General features: G+C 28.5%; 1 protein-coding gene across 1 annotated transcript in view; it reads left to right on the forward strand.

Moving 5' to 3' along the window:
• Positions 1 to 15,494, forward strand: part of LOC142326283 (galactokinase-like) — a 32,524-nt gene that overhangs the window by 7,535 nt on the left and 9,495 nt on the right. Inside the window, exons 4-8 of the mRNA XM_075368643.1 lie at positions 5,069 to 5,198; positions 7,233 to 7,358; positions 11,771 to 11,952; positions 14,304 to 14,460; positions 14,908 to 15,028. Coding sequence (XP_075224758.1) covers positions 5,069 to 5,198; positions 7,233 to 7,358; positions 11,771 to 11,952; positions 14,304 to 14,460; positions 14,908 to 15,028 — 716 coding nt within the window. The remainder of the gene's footprint in view (positions 1 to 5,068; positions 5,199 to 7,232; positions 7,359 to 11,770; positions 11,953 to 14,303; positions 14,461 to 14,907; positions 15,029 to 15,494) is intronic.

Genomic DNA, 15,494 nt, shown 5'->3' on the forward strand with positions numbered 1-15,494 from the left:
CATCTTCTTCAAAATAGAAGAAATTTATTTACTTTATTAGTGGGTAGCAAATTTTGCACATATCAACTAATAATGTTTTTCTTTAATTTTTAACATTCTACAGCTTAATGTTTTAATATCCTTAGTAAACAAAAAAAAAATAGATTAATTACCTATAAACAATTTTATGTCATAAACTATTACATTACTTTATTTTATTAAGACAGATTGTGATAACCTTGAAATGGTTTTATCGGATGCAAGAAGTTAACAAACTACAATTATATAATCATTACAAAATTTTATTGTTTTCTTTCATTTTCAAATGGGTTTAACAAGTTATGTTTATTAACATTTTAGTATTAATAAAAATAATGTGTAATAAAACATCAATATATGTTTTAACTATATATCAAAGCATTTACTGATCAATTTTTAGTAACTTATATAAGTGCACATGTGCTGACATTCAGAAGAGTAAAACTAAATTTAAATAGCAAAATAAAAATTTGTCGTTTAAATATACTTTTATAAAATAGAAGTTTCTTCGTAGACTAATTTTTAGTCAGTCATTCAAAAACAATAACTAAAGGTCACCTGTCGATGTCCTCAGACGTAATTTTTTTTGATACACTTTTGCATGACTTCCTTTGTTAACATTTTATACAACATAAAATATCTGCAAAAAAAATCAAGAATAGTATAACGATATAGAATATTACGATTTTTAAGAATATTAAGATTTTCGGTTTATTTTACATAACACTATTGAATTTTTGTGTGCAATCAACATACAAGAAAACATTATTTTTTAGTATATATGGTATAATAAATTTAGTAAAATATTAACTATATTAAGAATTTTGCCAAAAACGCTTTCGTTTTAAGAGTGATACATATAAAACGTAGTGTTAGTTATACAAAAGAGAACATTTGCAATACAGACTGGCAAAATAATTACATGATATACTGAAATTGGAATTATTGGTTTTTATTGAAAAATAGAAACATATTAATGATCAATTTTCCTATTTTCATCTTCTTTTTTAATTTAATTTTTCTGTTCCATTATGAAAGCCAACCTGAATTGTGAAGGGATTAAGTACAAATTATAAGAATTCCTATAACTCGAATAATAAAGAGAATTTTAAAAAAAATTCGACGTACAGGAAATTCGATTTAAAGAAACATACATGTTAACGAAATTACTACCCACTGTAAATTCACTCACGTAAAACGTAAATTTAAGAAATTATTGCATTTTTCCCATATACAGTTTTATTATATCACAGCAATATGACATGATTCAGTATTATAAATAAGGTATAGAGAACGTGCTATTGGTTAGTACGTATGTTGTAGTTACTTACCTGAAGAGTATTCATTACCGCGGAAAACACTAAACAAAATGTAGGTAATAAATACACACGAAAATACTGTACATTAATCACATTTTTTTTCACTGATAATCAATTTATTGCACAAAAATCGTTAATGAATGAAAAATACAAAAGGCTATAAATTAATATGAATATTAAAACATATCATTGTTGTATATAAAGCATGGTTCTGTTTTAAATTCCAGGATTGTGTTTTTTAATTAGAAAGAAAAGCTTTTTAGATACAATAAAAACAATATTGTTTTTTAATTATTTTTTATAATTTTAATATTAAAATTATAAAAAATAAAATAAAAAGTGAAGAATAATTGGCTCTTTCGTAAAAAAAACAGGATTTAATTAAAATCTATTAAAAAAATTATTGAGTTGTCTGACGTTTATTCTGATGCAGTGCAGTCAACCATTTTTCTTTATCTGCCACCGCAGAAAAAAACAGTCACCTTTTCACTCAACCAATCGTCAAACAGAATCAATGTTATCCGTAACTCCCATTAAAGTTGGGGGCGGTATACAGAATAGTTCATCATTGTCGTTATCCGAATCAGTCTCTATGGTGCCATTCTCATCGCATTGATTACAATATTTTCGTCATTGGGTATTCGGCTACTACCAAATCTTGGTCTATAGAAATATAATCCCGAAACGTTACATCGCTGGGTACTTGTAAAACATCGGTTGATGACTGCCATTCATCATCATCATTACTGTTGCAAGAACAAAGATTTTCACTGCTAGTTTTTCACATTCCGACAAAATAACGGGCTGTTGTGGGTTTTTAAATCAGCCTTTTTAAAACGGTTACAAATTGTTAACTCAGTCACATCATTCCAAGTTTTTAACTTTCCATACACAATGAAGAAGATAAATTTGTGATAATGTTTCCATTACAATCCTTTTCCTGTAAATTTGCTGATCCATCGGTTGGAGTTTAGATGTAACATTTGGTGTAAAGAAAACTCATTTTATCGATTAAAATTCCTGAGGAAATGATTTTGGATGTGCCACGCAGTTGTCAATAAACACAGCAGTTTTATTATTTTCGAATAACAGTGATCCAATTTGAACAACGATTTTTCGAAGATTTCACTAGTAACCCACGCTCTTCTATTAGCTTCTTACTGAATAAGCAAAAATTTAATGTTAGCGAAACAAGTGGATTTTTCGGTTTACCAATTAAGAGAGGTCTCAACTTTTCTGTCCCCGACATGTTCACATCTAAAAGATCTATAACTGATCGTTACTTCGTTTCCCACCATGGCATTTATCACGCCAAGTTTTGTCAAGTAAACATTTTTAAAACAGTCCAGTTTCGCCAGCGTTAGAAATGTTCGTTTCCTTATATGAACTCATAATTTCTTTTAACTTACTGTTTATCCACGTATTAATAACTTCATTTACACTGGCACTTTCACCACAAATATTTTTTTAAAATTATTCCATCTATCTAAACTTAGCCAACCCACACTAGCTTTGAAATCCGTACAATTGAACTGTCTCGAAATGTACTCTGCTTTTTCACGTAAATTTGGTCCACTGATAGGTAAATTTTGATCGCGACTGTTTTTAAACCTCTCTGAACAGAATAAGAACACCCTTCTTTACAGTAACAAGCAAACCCAAACAGTCATACGGAAACTATGCATACGAGCTGAGACGGTTATAACGACACATTGACCGATACTTCTTACGACAAACGAGTTCCGGTGAATACTGTTGCCTGATGTTATAGGATTTCGCTTCCCTCTTTACTGTATGTTGATTCCTTCCTTTTTTGTTATCGCATAATAACGGAAGTGAATCATGCTTGTTCATATTTCTGAATTAAAAATAACATCGGTATTATAGGCCAAATATTAAACTTGGGTTTTTTATTTTATTTTTTGTAATAAACTAATCAAATTTTTTGCTTCGACTTATAGGAGTTTTGTTCGCGTTAAAGGAATTATATTTCCGTAAACGTAATACAATACGGCCGGGAATTAGAATAAATTTCGAGTTATAGGTATTCGAGTTACAGGAATTTTACTGTATATTAAAAAGGTTTTTTCGAGCACTCATGTGAAAACATGTTATAAACTGCAAATAAATGCGGGACTGAGTTATCAAATAAAAGAAATTGTCTTAGTATAAGTCATCAAACTCAATCTCTGCTTTTGATATATCAAAAGAGTTACGAGTTATACGAAATTAGAATATCACATAACAAAATCTACATACATTGACTATCAACATATAGTTTTATCTTCAATATCATCCAAACACACATCTGACGTTAGCGATAATACGGATGATTCCTATTAGCCGTCCTTCAGATCGCTTTGAAGAAAATGTTTACAGCTTCGTAAAGTAACTTTTTTGATACTTTAATTTTTAGAAAAAAACAGACGGTGTGATCTTCTTTTTTTAATATTTTTTTTTTCTATAATTGATAAGTTTTCTATAATAAAACAACTTTGTTAATTTAAGTAATAAAAATATCTAATTAACTTTGTAGAGAATTTAATTCTGAAAAAAACTTATGTAAATAACGACTATTAGAATTAAATACAAATTTGAGAAGTTCAACTTTAATTAGAAACAAAACAGATACACTGGGGATTAGAAAACTGATACAGTTTTAAAGAGAACAATTTTCATCAATGTTTGAACTGGTATATTAATAAAGTTATACAATATTCCAAACCTAAAAAAGTATATTTTCCGACAAAAAGGTTTTCGTGCTCTACCCCCCGTTTTCATAAAACCAAGTGAGATAGAGATCTGGGACCAGTTTTATTCAATTTCTTAGTTCAAAAATATAAGGAAGAACCAAATTTACCCCTCGATTTGTAGCCCAAGAATTTTAGTACGGTTTAATTTCTCAGAGCGAGCAGAAAATAGGGCTAAATGTTTCGCAAGCCTAAATTCGCTGACGAAACGTATTCTGCCTTTGCGTTTATATGAACTTTTTTCTTGTTTTTTTCTATAGAATCATCTTACGAAAGATTGCCGTGAGGTTTGAAATTATTCTGTACACACACACACACACACACACACAACACACATAAGCCAACTAACACAAACACTGATGTAATTATATCACATACTTAAGTTTAAATGAAATTATAAACTTCAGGTATAGAAGAAAACATTATTTCAAACTGCCTTTTGGACTTAGGAACCTTACTACAAGAAGATAAATTGAAAACTGAGAATCAAAATAATTGATCAAAAATTTGGTATTTTGATATTTTTATGCGTAAGAAAGTAAAACACTAAAATATGGTATCACAAATTAGAACAATGTACATATATTTTACGCATTATTGCCAACAAAATTAATTTTATAATTTTTCTGTTATAAACACAGAATAATCTATTATTTGCACAACAAAGGTAAATAATGTATAGATGAAACAATCTACTGGCAAAATTGAAAATGTTCAAATGCAGTTTAATTGTTAAATAACTGGAATTTATATTAATCATTGCAGTATACTACAGCATTTTAATAGTAAGACACGAACAATAATGCTATTGATACTTAAGTTCTTAGTGAATGTATGATTCCAAAAGATTTTTTCATAACTGTGATCTAATATCTTGCTCAGTGGTATTTCAGACTTACAAATATTATATTCCATTATTTTACTAAATTTTAAATCGTACGTCATCATACTAATCTATGGATTCATATTTTTTTTATACAGGAAATGTTCCTGGATTTGATGCAATAATTATTTCTTCAGTACCAGTTGGAGGTGGTTTGTCTAGCAGTGCTTCTTTAGAAGTTGCGACTTACACATTTTTAGAAGCATTAACTGAAGAATATACAGAAAAGTAATCATCATTTATATCCGATAAAATTAATACATTTTACCGAATAAAAATATTACCGTTTTACAAAATGGTAAAATTAAAATGTTTGAAAATTAATTTGTAGTTCCTGGATAAGTTTTTATCTGCATCAGAGTCTAATTGATGGTTTCAAAACAGCTGAATAACAGTGTCATCAGTGTCATTGAACTAAGAAAAAAATTTCAACTCCTTTTAATATATACAAAAAACCGGTTCTTGTAGATCATCAAAGATAACACTCCTCGGTGATGACTGCAGCAGTCAATTTCAGTAAAATTTAAAAAAAAAATAAGCTCAAATTTAATTTTATCTATAAAAAAATCAAGAATTGTTGTCTTTAAATAGACATACTTTTATGAACAACAACAATGCTAGACTGATATTTAGACATCAACATCACAAAAATTATTTGATTTCAGGGCATTAAAACAAACAGGATTCAATCCTTTGGTTAGAGCTCATTTGATTCAATGATTTATTGATTTATTAAACTCTGATTGTAAAAAAAAATTTATGATGAATAATAATTCAATAATAACAACAGAAAAAAATATGAAAAAATATCAGAATTTTTTAATGAAATAAAATTTTATGTACTTTCATTTTAAAAAATATATAAATGTAATTTAATAGGTATAGAAGGAAGTCATGTGTTGTTCACATCAGATTTTTTATATTACAAACATTTAGATTTTTAGGGTAGATATATTTTATTTCCCATTGAAATAATAAAACCTACCTTAAAACTATGTTAGTCAGAAAAAAGGCGTTTTTAAAAGTAAAATTTTAATATTATTGAAAATGAATAAAATATCAGACTCTTCACTAGTTTATCAGTGAATAAAGAAAACTTTGATATTAAATTATTTTTTCAATACATTTATAATTATCGTTAAAAAAAAATTTGCTTTCTTTTATTGTAATTTGATTTTCAACATAAATACATATCTACCGTAAGTATAAAAATCCCCTAATTAATATACTTTGCTAAATAGAAGTCCTTCTCAATTGCTTTTATATCTGTGATGCGTGCAAAATATCTGTGATAGAATCAACCAACAGCAGTTTTAGTCAAAAATTCTTTTCTCTAACTGTAAGGATGTTCATTATATAATGTTCAGTGGGCTGAAGTGGGCCCACTGAAGTTATCACTTCTGGGTTTGAATATTGGTTGCTTTTGATGTCTGCTATTGTTATAATTTTGTGATGTTTATAGAAAAATATAAATAAAACTTTGTTTTAACAGTTGAAGACAGGCGAACCTAATTACCATCTTGGAATCATCAGATTATTAATGCAATACTTATACATAATAAGATATAATAACAATTTTAAAAGTCAAATATAAAGAATTAACAATTGTTAAATTTACTGCAAAATACGTTTTAACCAGTATATTACTATTATATATTATCATACAACCTTACTTAACTCAAAAATTTACGAAATATTAAAATTCTACAATTGTAATTTTAACATTAAACATTTACCATTAATATTATTTCATTGCTGTTCAGAGATAAAAAGTATTATAAATACATAATCTTTATTGCAATTTATTCTTATTTCAATTTTGTCATAAATTTCCACATCAACCCAGCTTGTTTAATCTTTGGCAGATTTAAATATTGAATGGTAAATTTAAAAAATTTCTTTCTCTTAAGTGTTCAAATAAAAGTTAAAGCCTCACCTATAAAATGGAAGGATTTATCAGGACATTCAACAGGATAGTACCATGAATGTTTCATTTTCATAAGCTGATCGTATCAAGCTACAGATTCAATATTAATACCTCCAAATGTTGGAAAGGGTTTTAGCTGGAGGACAGCAGTTTGGTTTCCCTATGTTACTCTGTCACAGCTCTGTAATGGTACCATGAATCATGATAATTTTGTGAAACTCTTGATTTAATTTAAGTATTCACATAGAACAGTAATTTCATTATTTTAAATTATGCTTAAGCGACAGGATTTTTCTTTTTTTTAATAATCATACCATGATATTTTTCTTATTTAGGTTAGAAGATAAAGCACTTCGGTGTCAAAAAGCACAACATGAATTTGCTGGTGTTCCTTGTGGAATTATGGATCAATACGTCTGTACATTAGGAAAAGAAGGCCATGCTCTTTTACTTGACTGTAGGTAAGTTATTAATAACTATTTATACCAGGTGAACCCAAAAGTTGGTCTAGTGGTGAATGTTTCTTCCCAAATCAGCTGATTTTGAAGTAGAGAGTTCCAGCGTTCAAGTCCTAGTAAAGGCAATCACATTATATGGTTTTGAATACTAGATCATGAATACCAATGTTCTTTGGTGGTTGGGTTTCAATTAACCACACACCTCATGAATGGTCGAACTGAGACTGTACAAGACTACACTTCATTTACATTCATACATATCATCCTCATTCATACTCTGAAGTAACACCTGAATGGTAATTCCTGGAGGCTAAACAGGTAAAAAATAAGTTATACCAGTGATAATTTGAAAAGTTACCACATCTATTATTCAAAGCTATCAGTCCCATCGTATTTCTGCTTGCAGGCACATAAACCATTCTCGGAGGGATCTTTTTTAAAATTATTTTTAAAGGGGTGGAATCCACCATCTCCATTATACCTAGCCCAACTCAAAAATCATAAATGGTTTTATGATTTCATCATAAAATTATAAAAAATAATAAATGGACATTTAATTACATTAATTGACAATCCGAAAAAAAATTATGAATTTTGGTGATGATAATAAAATTAAAATCGTCCACCCATTCCCGCGGTAGGTGTGTAAAACCATTTGGGATAGTACGTTTTTATAAATTTCAGTGTAACAAAAATAACTATAAAATTACATGATATTATTTTTTGAACCATTTGAAATAATCATAAATCTGTGTATTAAAACCGAAAATCATTTTTAAATTATCAACACAAGATTTTGCCCTTTTTGTTTTATACATTTTCAAGGGTTGAACACTTATTTTTTAAGTGAGACGATATAGCTTGTGAAACTCATTGGAAGGGTCTTTGAATGACAAGTAATTTGGTACAAATAGAATAAAAATCGGTACATTGGTACTGAAGTTACGATTAAAAATGTGTTGTTTTTTTAGGTTATGTGGAGATATAGTGTTACTTACCCACAGCATTAGGTCTGAAATCGCCCGTTTTTCTTAAAAAATTTGGGTTTTTGGTTTCTCCAGTATTGAAAAAACGTTCCAATACACAGCATTATATCAGTTAAACAAACGAAAAATTAATAATAACGTACCAATTTATTTGCTGGTACGTGTTGAAAAATTGATTACCTTGTTATAATAGGTTATAATTTTCTGCCAGTTATTGAGATCTAAATTTCTATGCTAAATTTTTGCAAATTGTTTTCTTTCATATTTTATTTTATTATATTTTATTTAAATTTTTGTGTTCTTTAAAATTGAGACTAAACTAATTTTTGCAAATTGAGAAGAAAATAAATGTGCTAGAACCCCCAAAGCATAAATGAACGGCATCCAAATAAAAATGTTTCACATTCTTACATTGTAAAACTTCTAAAAAAATTCCAAAAAACTGGTTCTATCTTGAATAAGTAAAGTGCAGGGCAGTATGTTTAGATGAATTAACTAAGGTTGAAATTTTGGGAAATGTAGTAGTAAATCCTCAGAGTTCAATTCGTAAAATATTCCGTGAAATTGGGGTTTCTTATATAGTTCTATTTTCACTACATGAATAAATTTTTTCCATATAAACTTGAACTGCATCAAGAATTAAGGGAGGATGATGCTGACAACAAGGATTGAATTCTGTGAAGAAATGATTCAATCTATAAGATGCCAATCAAATGTTTACAATTTTTTTTTTCTGACGAATGCTCTTTCTTTTTAAATGGCTTTGCTAATAAACATAACTGTCGATACTGGAACGATGTAAATACTCATGTTTTCAATGTTGGAAACACGTAGCATCCTAAAAAAATAAATGTGTAAGCCGAGATTTACGGTAATAACAAGTATTTATCGAACGAAATTTGACAGGTGAAAAGTATTTGCAGTTGCTGGATGAAGTTATTCGCCCACTAATAGTCCATGCCTTAGAAAATCAGTTAGATGACAATGGAAACATGTTATTTAACAAAGACATGCTTCACTTTCAGCAAGATGTAGCTCCTGCTCACTATTCACTTCGTTCGACAACCAACAACTTTGGGGGGGTTGGCATCCCCACGGCTCTAGCCTCTGCAGCTTTTCTTCCCATTACACACTGAGCTGCAGAACAATTTACACTATACACATACAACACTACACAATTTACACAACTACATTAAGACGTTCTACACTATTTCTTCTTACAGATATACTTTGTGATGTTGCAACACCTTACGAAGCGCAATCGTAACCCAAGGTGGAAACTACCGTACCGACGGGTGAATGGCTTTACGTAGCGAGTCTCGAACGATGTCCTCTGGGCACCTGGGCAAACCCAGTTGTATTTAGCTCTAGTTCCAGTATGAATGCACTCTGCTGTAGTGGTCCGTTATATCGCGGGTACTCGTGGGACCAAAATTACAAGCCTACAAGAAATTCTCATGATGGCTTGCATCAGATATCTCGGGATTAAATTCATAAGAATTTAATCCTGAGATATCTGATGTAATAAAGTCTATAAAAAAAAAATGTATTATTAAAAACAAAACCGAAAAACTTAACAGTATGTTTTATTGTTAAGTATTGTATATTTTCTATACTTTATTACATCAATTAAATTCTTTTCAAGTCTTGATAATAAAATTTACTTATTTATTAGTCATTTATCAAAGTTGTTGTACTTCAAATCTGAAAAAAACCGTGTTTTTCGACGCCGATTTTTTGTTTTATGTTATAAGTTAAAAAAAAAACTTATGCAGTGTTCTGGGACCTGTTTTATTAGATTTTTCAGGTCATAAAAATGCGAAACTCCTAAAACATTTTAGTTTGACCTCATTAAACCAGGGGAACTGAAATCCGAGCGAAATTTTTCGCTAGCCGTAACTCGATACATAGCGTTTTCAGACATATATTTGTTTGAAACTTTTTCTTTTATTTCAAGCAACAGAATCAGTTTACAAATAATTTCACTTTCCTCCTGAATCATTCTGTATAATAGGTGTCTTTGTGTAGGACCTATGTATTATATGTCTAAACTTTAATTACAATGCAGCATATTATGTTGACGTACTATCTCTTCTTCCTAACAAGTACCAAACCCCTATAATGTATTCTTTTTTCTTTGATACATTGTTACTAATTTTTAAGATGTTCTACTTTTTCAAAAGGCTATCAAGTTCTATAGACAATCACGCTCAACACTTTTTTAACCACTGAAAAATTGTTGCAAAGTTTAATGATAGATTAACAAATTTAGCATTTTCTATTTTTTCAGAGTTGTAGTTTTATTGACTTTTCCAACCCACATGCTGCTGCTAAAATAATTTTATTCAACGGAAGTTCTTTTTTATAATTTTCCACACATGAAATTTCAAATTTGAATATATACAATTCTTTTTGGATCTTTTGTCTACATATAACAGAACTTGTTTTGCAAGTAAATTTCACTATCAGAGATGGATAATTATTGTAAGCAAGAAAAATATTTTCAAAGGTTCAAAGTTATTTACCGTAAATCATGTTGGTTTTTAAATAAAAATTTATATCCCAAAATCAAATTGTGAAACATTATAATATGAACCACACATGTTTCCAAAAAATTTTAATTATAATAGATTACACTGTAAATATAGTCAGAAATTTCAGAATGTAATTTTAAAAAAATCATCAGTTTTATCAAAAATGTTTTTATTGGCTAAAATATTAAGCGTTTCTTCTTCTTCTTCTTCTTGATTTTGGCTTTTGAAAGACCACCTTCTTTGCAGTTTTCTCTTTATCCAATATTTGCTCATTCTTTGAACTTGTTCTCTGATTCTTTCTTTTGACCATTCTTATGACCATACTTAAGCACCATTAATTTTTTCTTTCTTTTTCTTGTAAACTTCATTGTTCAATTTTTTTCTTCATAAACTTTTCTGTCGAATATTTTATTTTCTGAGATGTTTTGAATTTTTAGATTGATTTTAATCTCTTTCATTCAATTAATTTCAGTTTTCCTTTTCAATAATAATTAAATATTTGTTTTATAAGACAAATACTGAAACAAAATGACTATATTTTTTAAATTGGTTGGCAAACGATAACATTTTTGCAAAAAATTCATAATTTTTAGTCCTTTTGTACTTCCTATAGGGTTGAAAATAATTTCGCTTAATTCTTTTGTTGCATTAGATAGGTAGTATGAATCACTCTACGTATTTTGTTAAACTGTCTAGTTTAATTATTTATGCAAAGAGTAGGTAGAAAGTAAAAATCATTTCTCAAATCAATAAATATAGGAAACTATTTTTGTTTTTGTGATTATTTTTCTACATATTCATTTTCAAAAGGTTTGTTGTCTGTAAGTCTTTTATCTAACAATGATAACCTATTTATTCTCCATTTCATCATGTTTTCGTGTTTTATGTTTTGCAGAACATTGGAAGCTCAACTAGTGCCAATAAATGACCCAAATTTGGTTTTTGTAATAACAAATTCAAATGTGAAGCATGAATTAGCAAGTGGTGAATATGCAATTAGACGTAAACAATGTGAAGAAGCAGCACAGTATCTATGCAAAAGCAGTCTAAGAGAAGCAACACTTGAGCAACTTGAAAGTATAATAATGCTTAGCTTGAACATTTGTCATAATATTTAATGAACAATTATTTAATTTTGTAGGATTTAAAAAATCTATATTAAAATGCTTAATAATGATGAAAAGGTTTTTGGCTAGTAATTAATTATCTGCTAAAATATAAAGCAAACTAAAGGTCTGATTACTCATCACCTCTTGCACTCTAGTTAATAGCAATAAAATGAACTTTAACAACTAATTAAACTTCATGTGTTTTTTTCAGCTCACTTGAAAACTTCCGTCAGATAACTTGGCTTTTTGTTTTATGTGTCATAGGTTTAATGAAATAGAGTAATGTTGGATCATTGGTGAATACATTTATCACTACCTCTGTAATTTCTTGACATATAATTTTTAGTAAATTTTTCAATTTCAAAATAAATTTTGTTAATATTCATCTCTTACAAAACATTACTGAACATTGTTTGGCACCAGCCATAATGAATACCAAACATATAAGCTATAATGCAGAAAATTAAAAAGTTGTCCAAATTTCTGATCAAACATTATACGTAGAAAACTAAAAAAAAAAAATAATTGATTATTATATCAGTAGTTAAAATAAACAATCATTAATTTTGAATTTAAACTAAATAAACACATAATGTTCTTAAAGCATCTCGAAAGAACTTGTTTTCATAAATTATGTAAAATTTTAATTATTTTTCAATAATTTTTAAAAAACATATAAAGTTTATTTCAGTCACTCAACATTTCTTCTAAAATAAGCCCTTATTTTTATCTGTTTGCAGGGCAGTAGACCTTGTTCAGACTACTTATGTCCTTATTCTTGAGCATCAATTAACAGAATCCGAACTGTGATAGTATGGAGTAAAGAAACTGAAACATCAGATGTTTCAATTAATGAAATGCCTTAACCTAGATTTTAATGAAAACCATGGCTTTCAAGATAGCTCAAGAACTTTAACCTTAATATTAAATTTCTTTAATTTTATCTCTAATTAGGTTACTTCTTTTCCTTCATCTTTTAGCATACCCTCATGACACAGATTGATAAAAATATATCTAGTAAAACTTCTTCTAAAAGAAGATTTTAAAACTTTTAAGTGGTAACATCATTCATATTTTAGGCTGTGCAACCAAAAAGGTTTATGTAATCAGACTTGAAATATAAGGCACTCGCAAAATAGCCATTCTAAAGGTAAAAGCATTACATTTCATTCATAGTGAGAAAAATACAGAATTATTGGTTTCCTTATTTCCTTCATCATTTAACCAAAACATACTGTAACACATTAAAATGCCAATCCCATTGAAATGCAAATGTTCAACTCCTTGGCACTTTCTCTCTATTGACTGTAAGGGCTCGCTGTATAATGAACATATTATTCTCAGAGAAAGTAACTAACCAGTATTTCTAATACTTCAGATGTTTTATATGTCACAGCCATAAGAAGACAGAGACAGGTTAAGTAAAATACCTATTAATATACTCATTCTGTCAAAAAACAGTGCATTGTACATTTATTGTTCACTCATCAGAAGAAGTGGTTAAAATACAGGTAGATATAATTTAAATATACATGAAAGTATCTTATTTAGTATATGGATGAAAAAAATAATGGAAATGTTTTAAGGTCTAACCTGGACTCTGCCCCAAGTTAAATTTACAAATCTGAATAGGCCTTAGTTAAAAAGTTAAAAATAATCAAAAAAGTCAATAGAATTAGATCAGTGATAGAGAGTTCATTACCAATTTGCATGGTAGCCTTTAAATGTTCTACTAATTGCATTTTTACTCTCTTAGCATAGAATAGTAATTTTAATTTAATTTTCCTTTTTTGCTATCCTGTGGTCTATTTGCACTAATTGTATTTTTATCTGTTAACTTACATTAATTTCAATCAAATATATATTTTTTTAACTGTTCATACATTTTCATGCTAGTTTTAATTTAATTTTGGCCTTTAAATACCTGTCCAATATCACTTGAACAAGGTTATTTTGAAGGTGATAATAATTATTATTTTCTACTGTTGTTGTTGAATTTTTTTGTAAGAAATGTGTTATATACTTCCTTTGAATTCAATACTGGCCCTAGAACTTCTGGTTCAGTACTACTGTCAGGTTTTTTATTATTTTGAATTTCTTTATTTAAAACTTTAGAAAAATATTATTATAATTCCTATAATAAAAAAGAATTCCTTGCATCGTATTACGTAAAAGAATTGGTATTTTCAGCTTGATGTAAAATATGACTGACTCAGTTGTCCAGTAATTAAATAAAAAATAATAATTTACACTTTCAGTTATCTATCTTTTTATATTAAATGTCTCAGACATTCAATGTACTGTCTCTATGCTTAACAGGTTTGAAGTTAAGAGCTCCAATACCCGATGTAATCTGCCATCGGGCACATCATGTAATTGGTGAAATAGCTCGAACTACTGAAGGTGCAACATTCCTAGCAAATTGTGATTCAAAATCATTTGGGCAGTTGATGTATCTTAGTCACCAGTCATTAAGGTAACAGTTCAACTGATAATGGTATCTAAATGAATAATGCATGATCTGTGCAAATAGATATACTTTAAGTACGTTTTGTTATTAGAATTAAACAGTGGCATCATAAGACAACTTCTACTTCATTTCCAACATTTTAAAGAAACGTTTTTGGTGCTTCAGCAATTCATGCAACCAGCCGGTTTGGTTAAATAGCATCATCACAAATAAAACTGTTCTGCATGCTGTAATTCATAAATTTAAATCCATATAAAATAAATTGTTATTTTTAACCAAAGCTTCAATGCCTGTGTACTAGTGTACTTTGGTCGTTGAAGTATAATTTAGAACACTGCCCGATGCAGAATCAAAATAAAACCAACAATTTATCTCCAGAGTAGTAAACATATGAGTTCTAAAAAATGTACTTTCATAAAATATTTTAATATAATAAATTGTATTTTTTAATAGAGATGATTATGAAGTATCATGTGCAGAACTGGATGAACTGGTAGAAATTGCCAAACAAGTCGATGGTGTTCTAGGATCTCGAATGACTGGAGGAGGTTTTGGTGGATGCACTGTAACACTGGTAATGTATAAAATTTTAATATTTTCCAAAAAAATAATATTGAATATTTTATTCATAAATCACATCATAATTTCATTCTACAGATCATTAAAATTCTGACGTTTATCATTAAAATAGTTGCTCATGTGCAGCTTGGAAAAAAAGGAAATAACTGCAAGGATAGTTGTCAGTGGTTTTTTGTAATTATTTGATAAACTTTAATATTATAATATTATTTATTTTATTACTCTACTTTTCATTGACATTAAATGGAGATCATACTTTTGTATGGAAAAATCATGCTTGTATTTATTTCTATATAGCAGTGCAACAGGCCCAAGATGACATATTTAATTTCTTAAAAGTAACTTCCAAATTTGCATCCATTTAGATATTTTGTGCAGAGCAGTCTTCATTGCTGCAGGAGAATTATAAAGGGATAAATACTTTTGCAAAATAAACATGTATATGTTGTTTATATGTGCAT

This window comes from Lycorma delicatula, chromosome 6, assembly GCF_047948215.1.
Source record: "Lycorma delicatula isolate Av1 chromosome 6, ASM4794821v1, whole genome shotgun sequence".
Classification (NCBI taxonomy): Eukaryota; Metazoa; Arthropoda; class Insecta; order Hemiptera; family Fulgoridae; genus Lycorma; species Lycorma delicatula.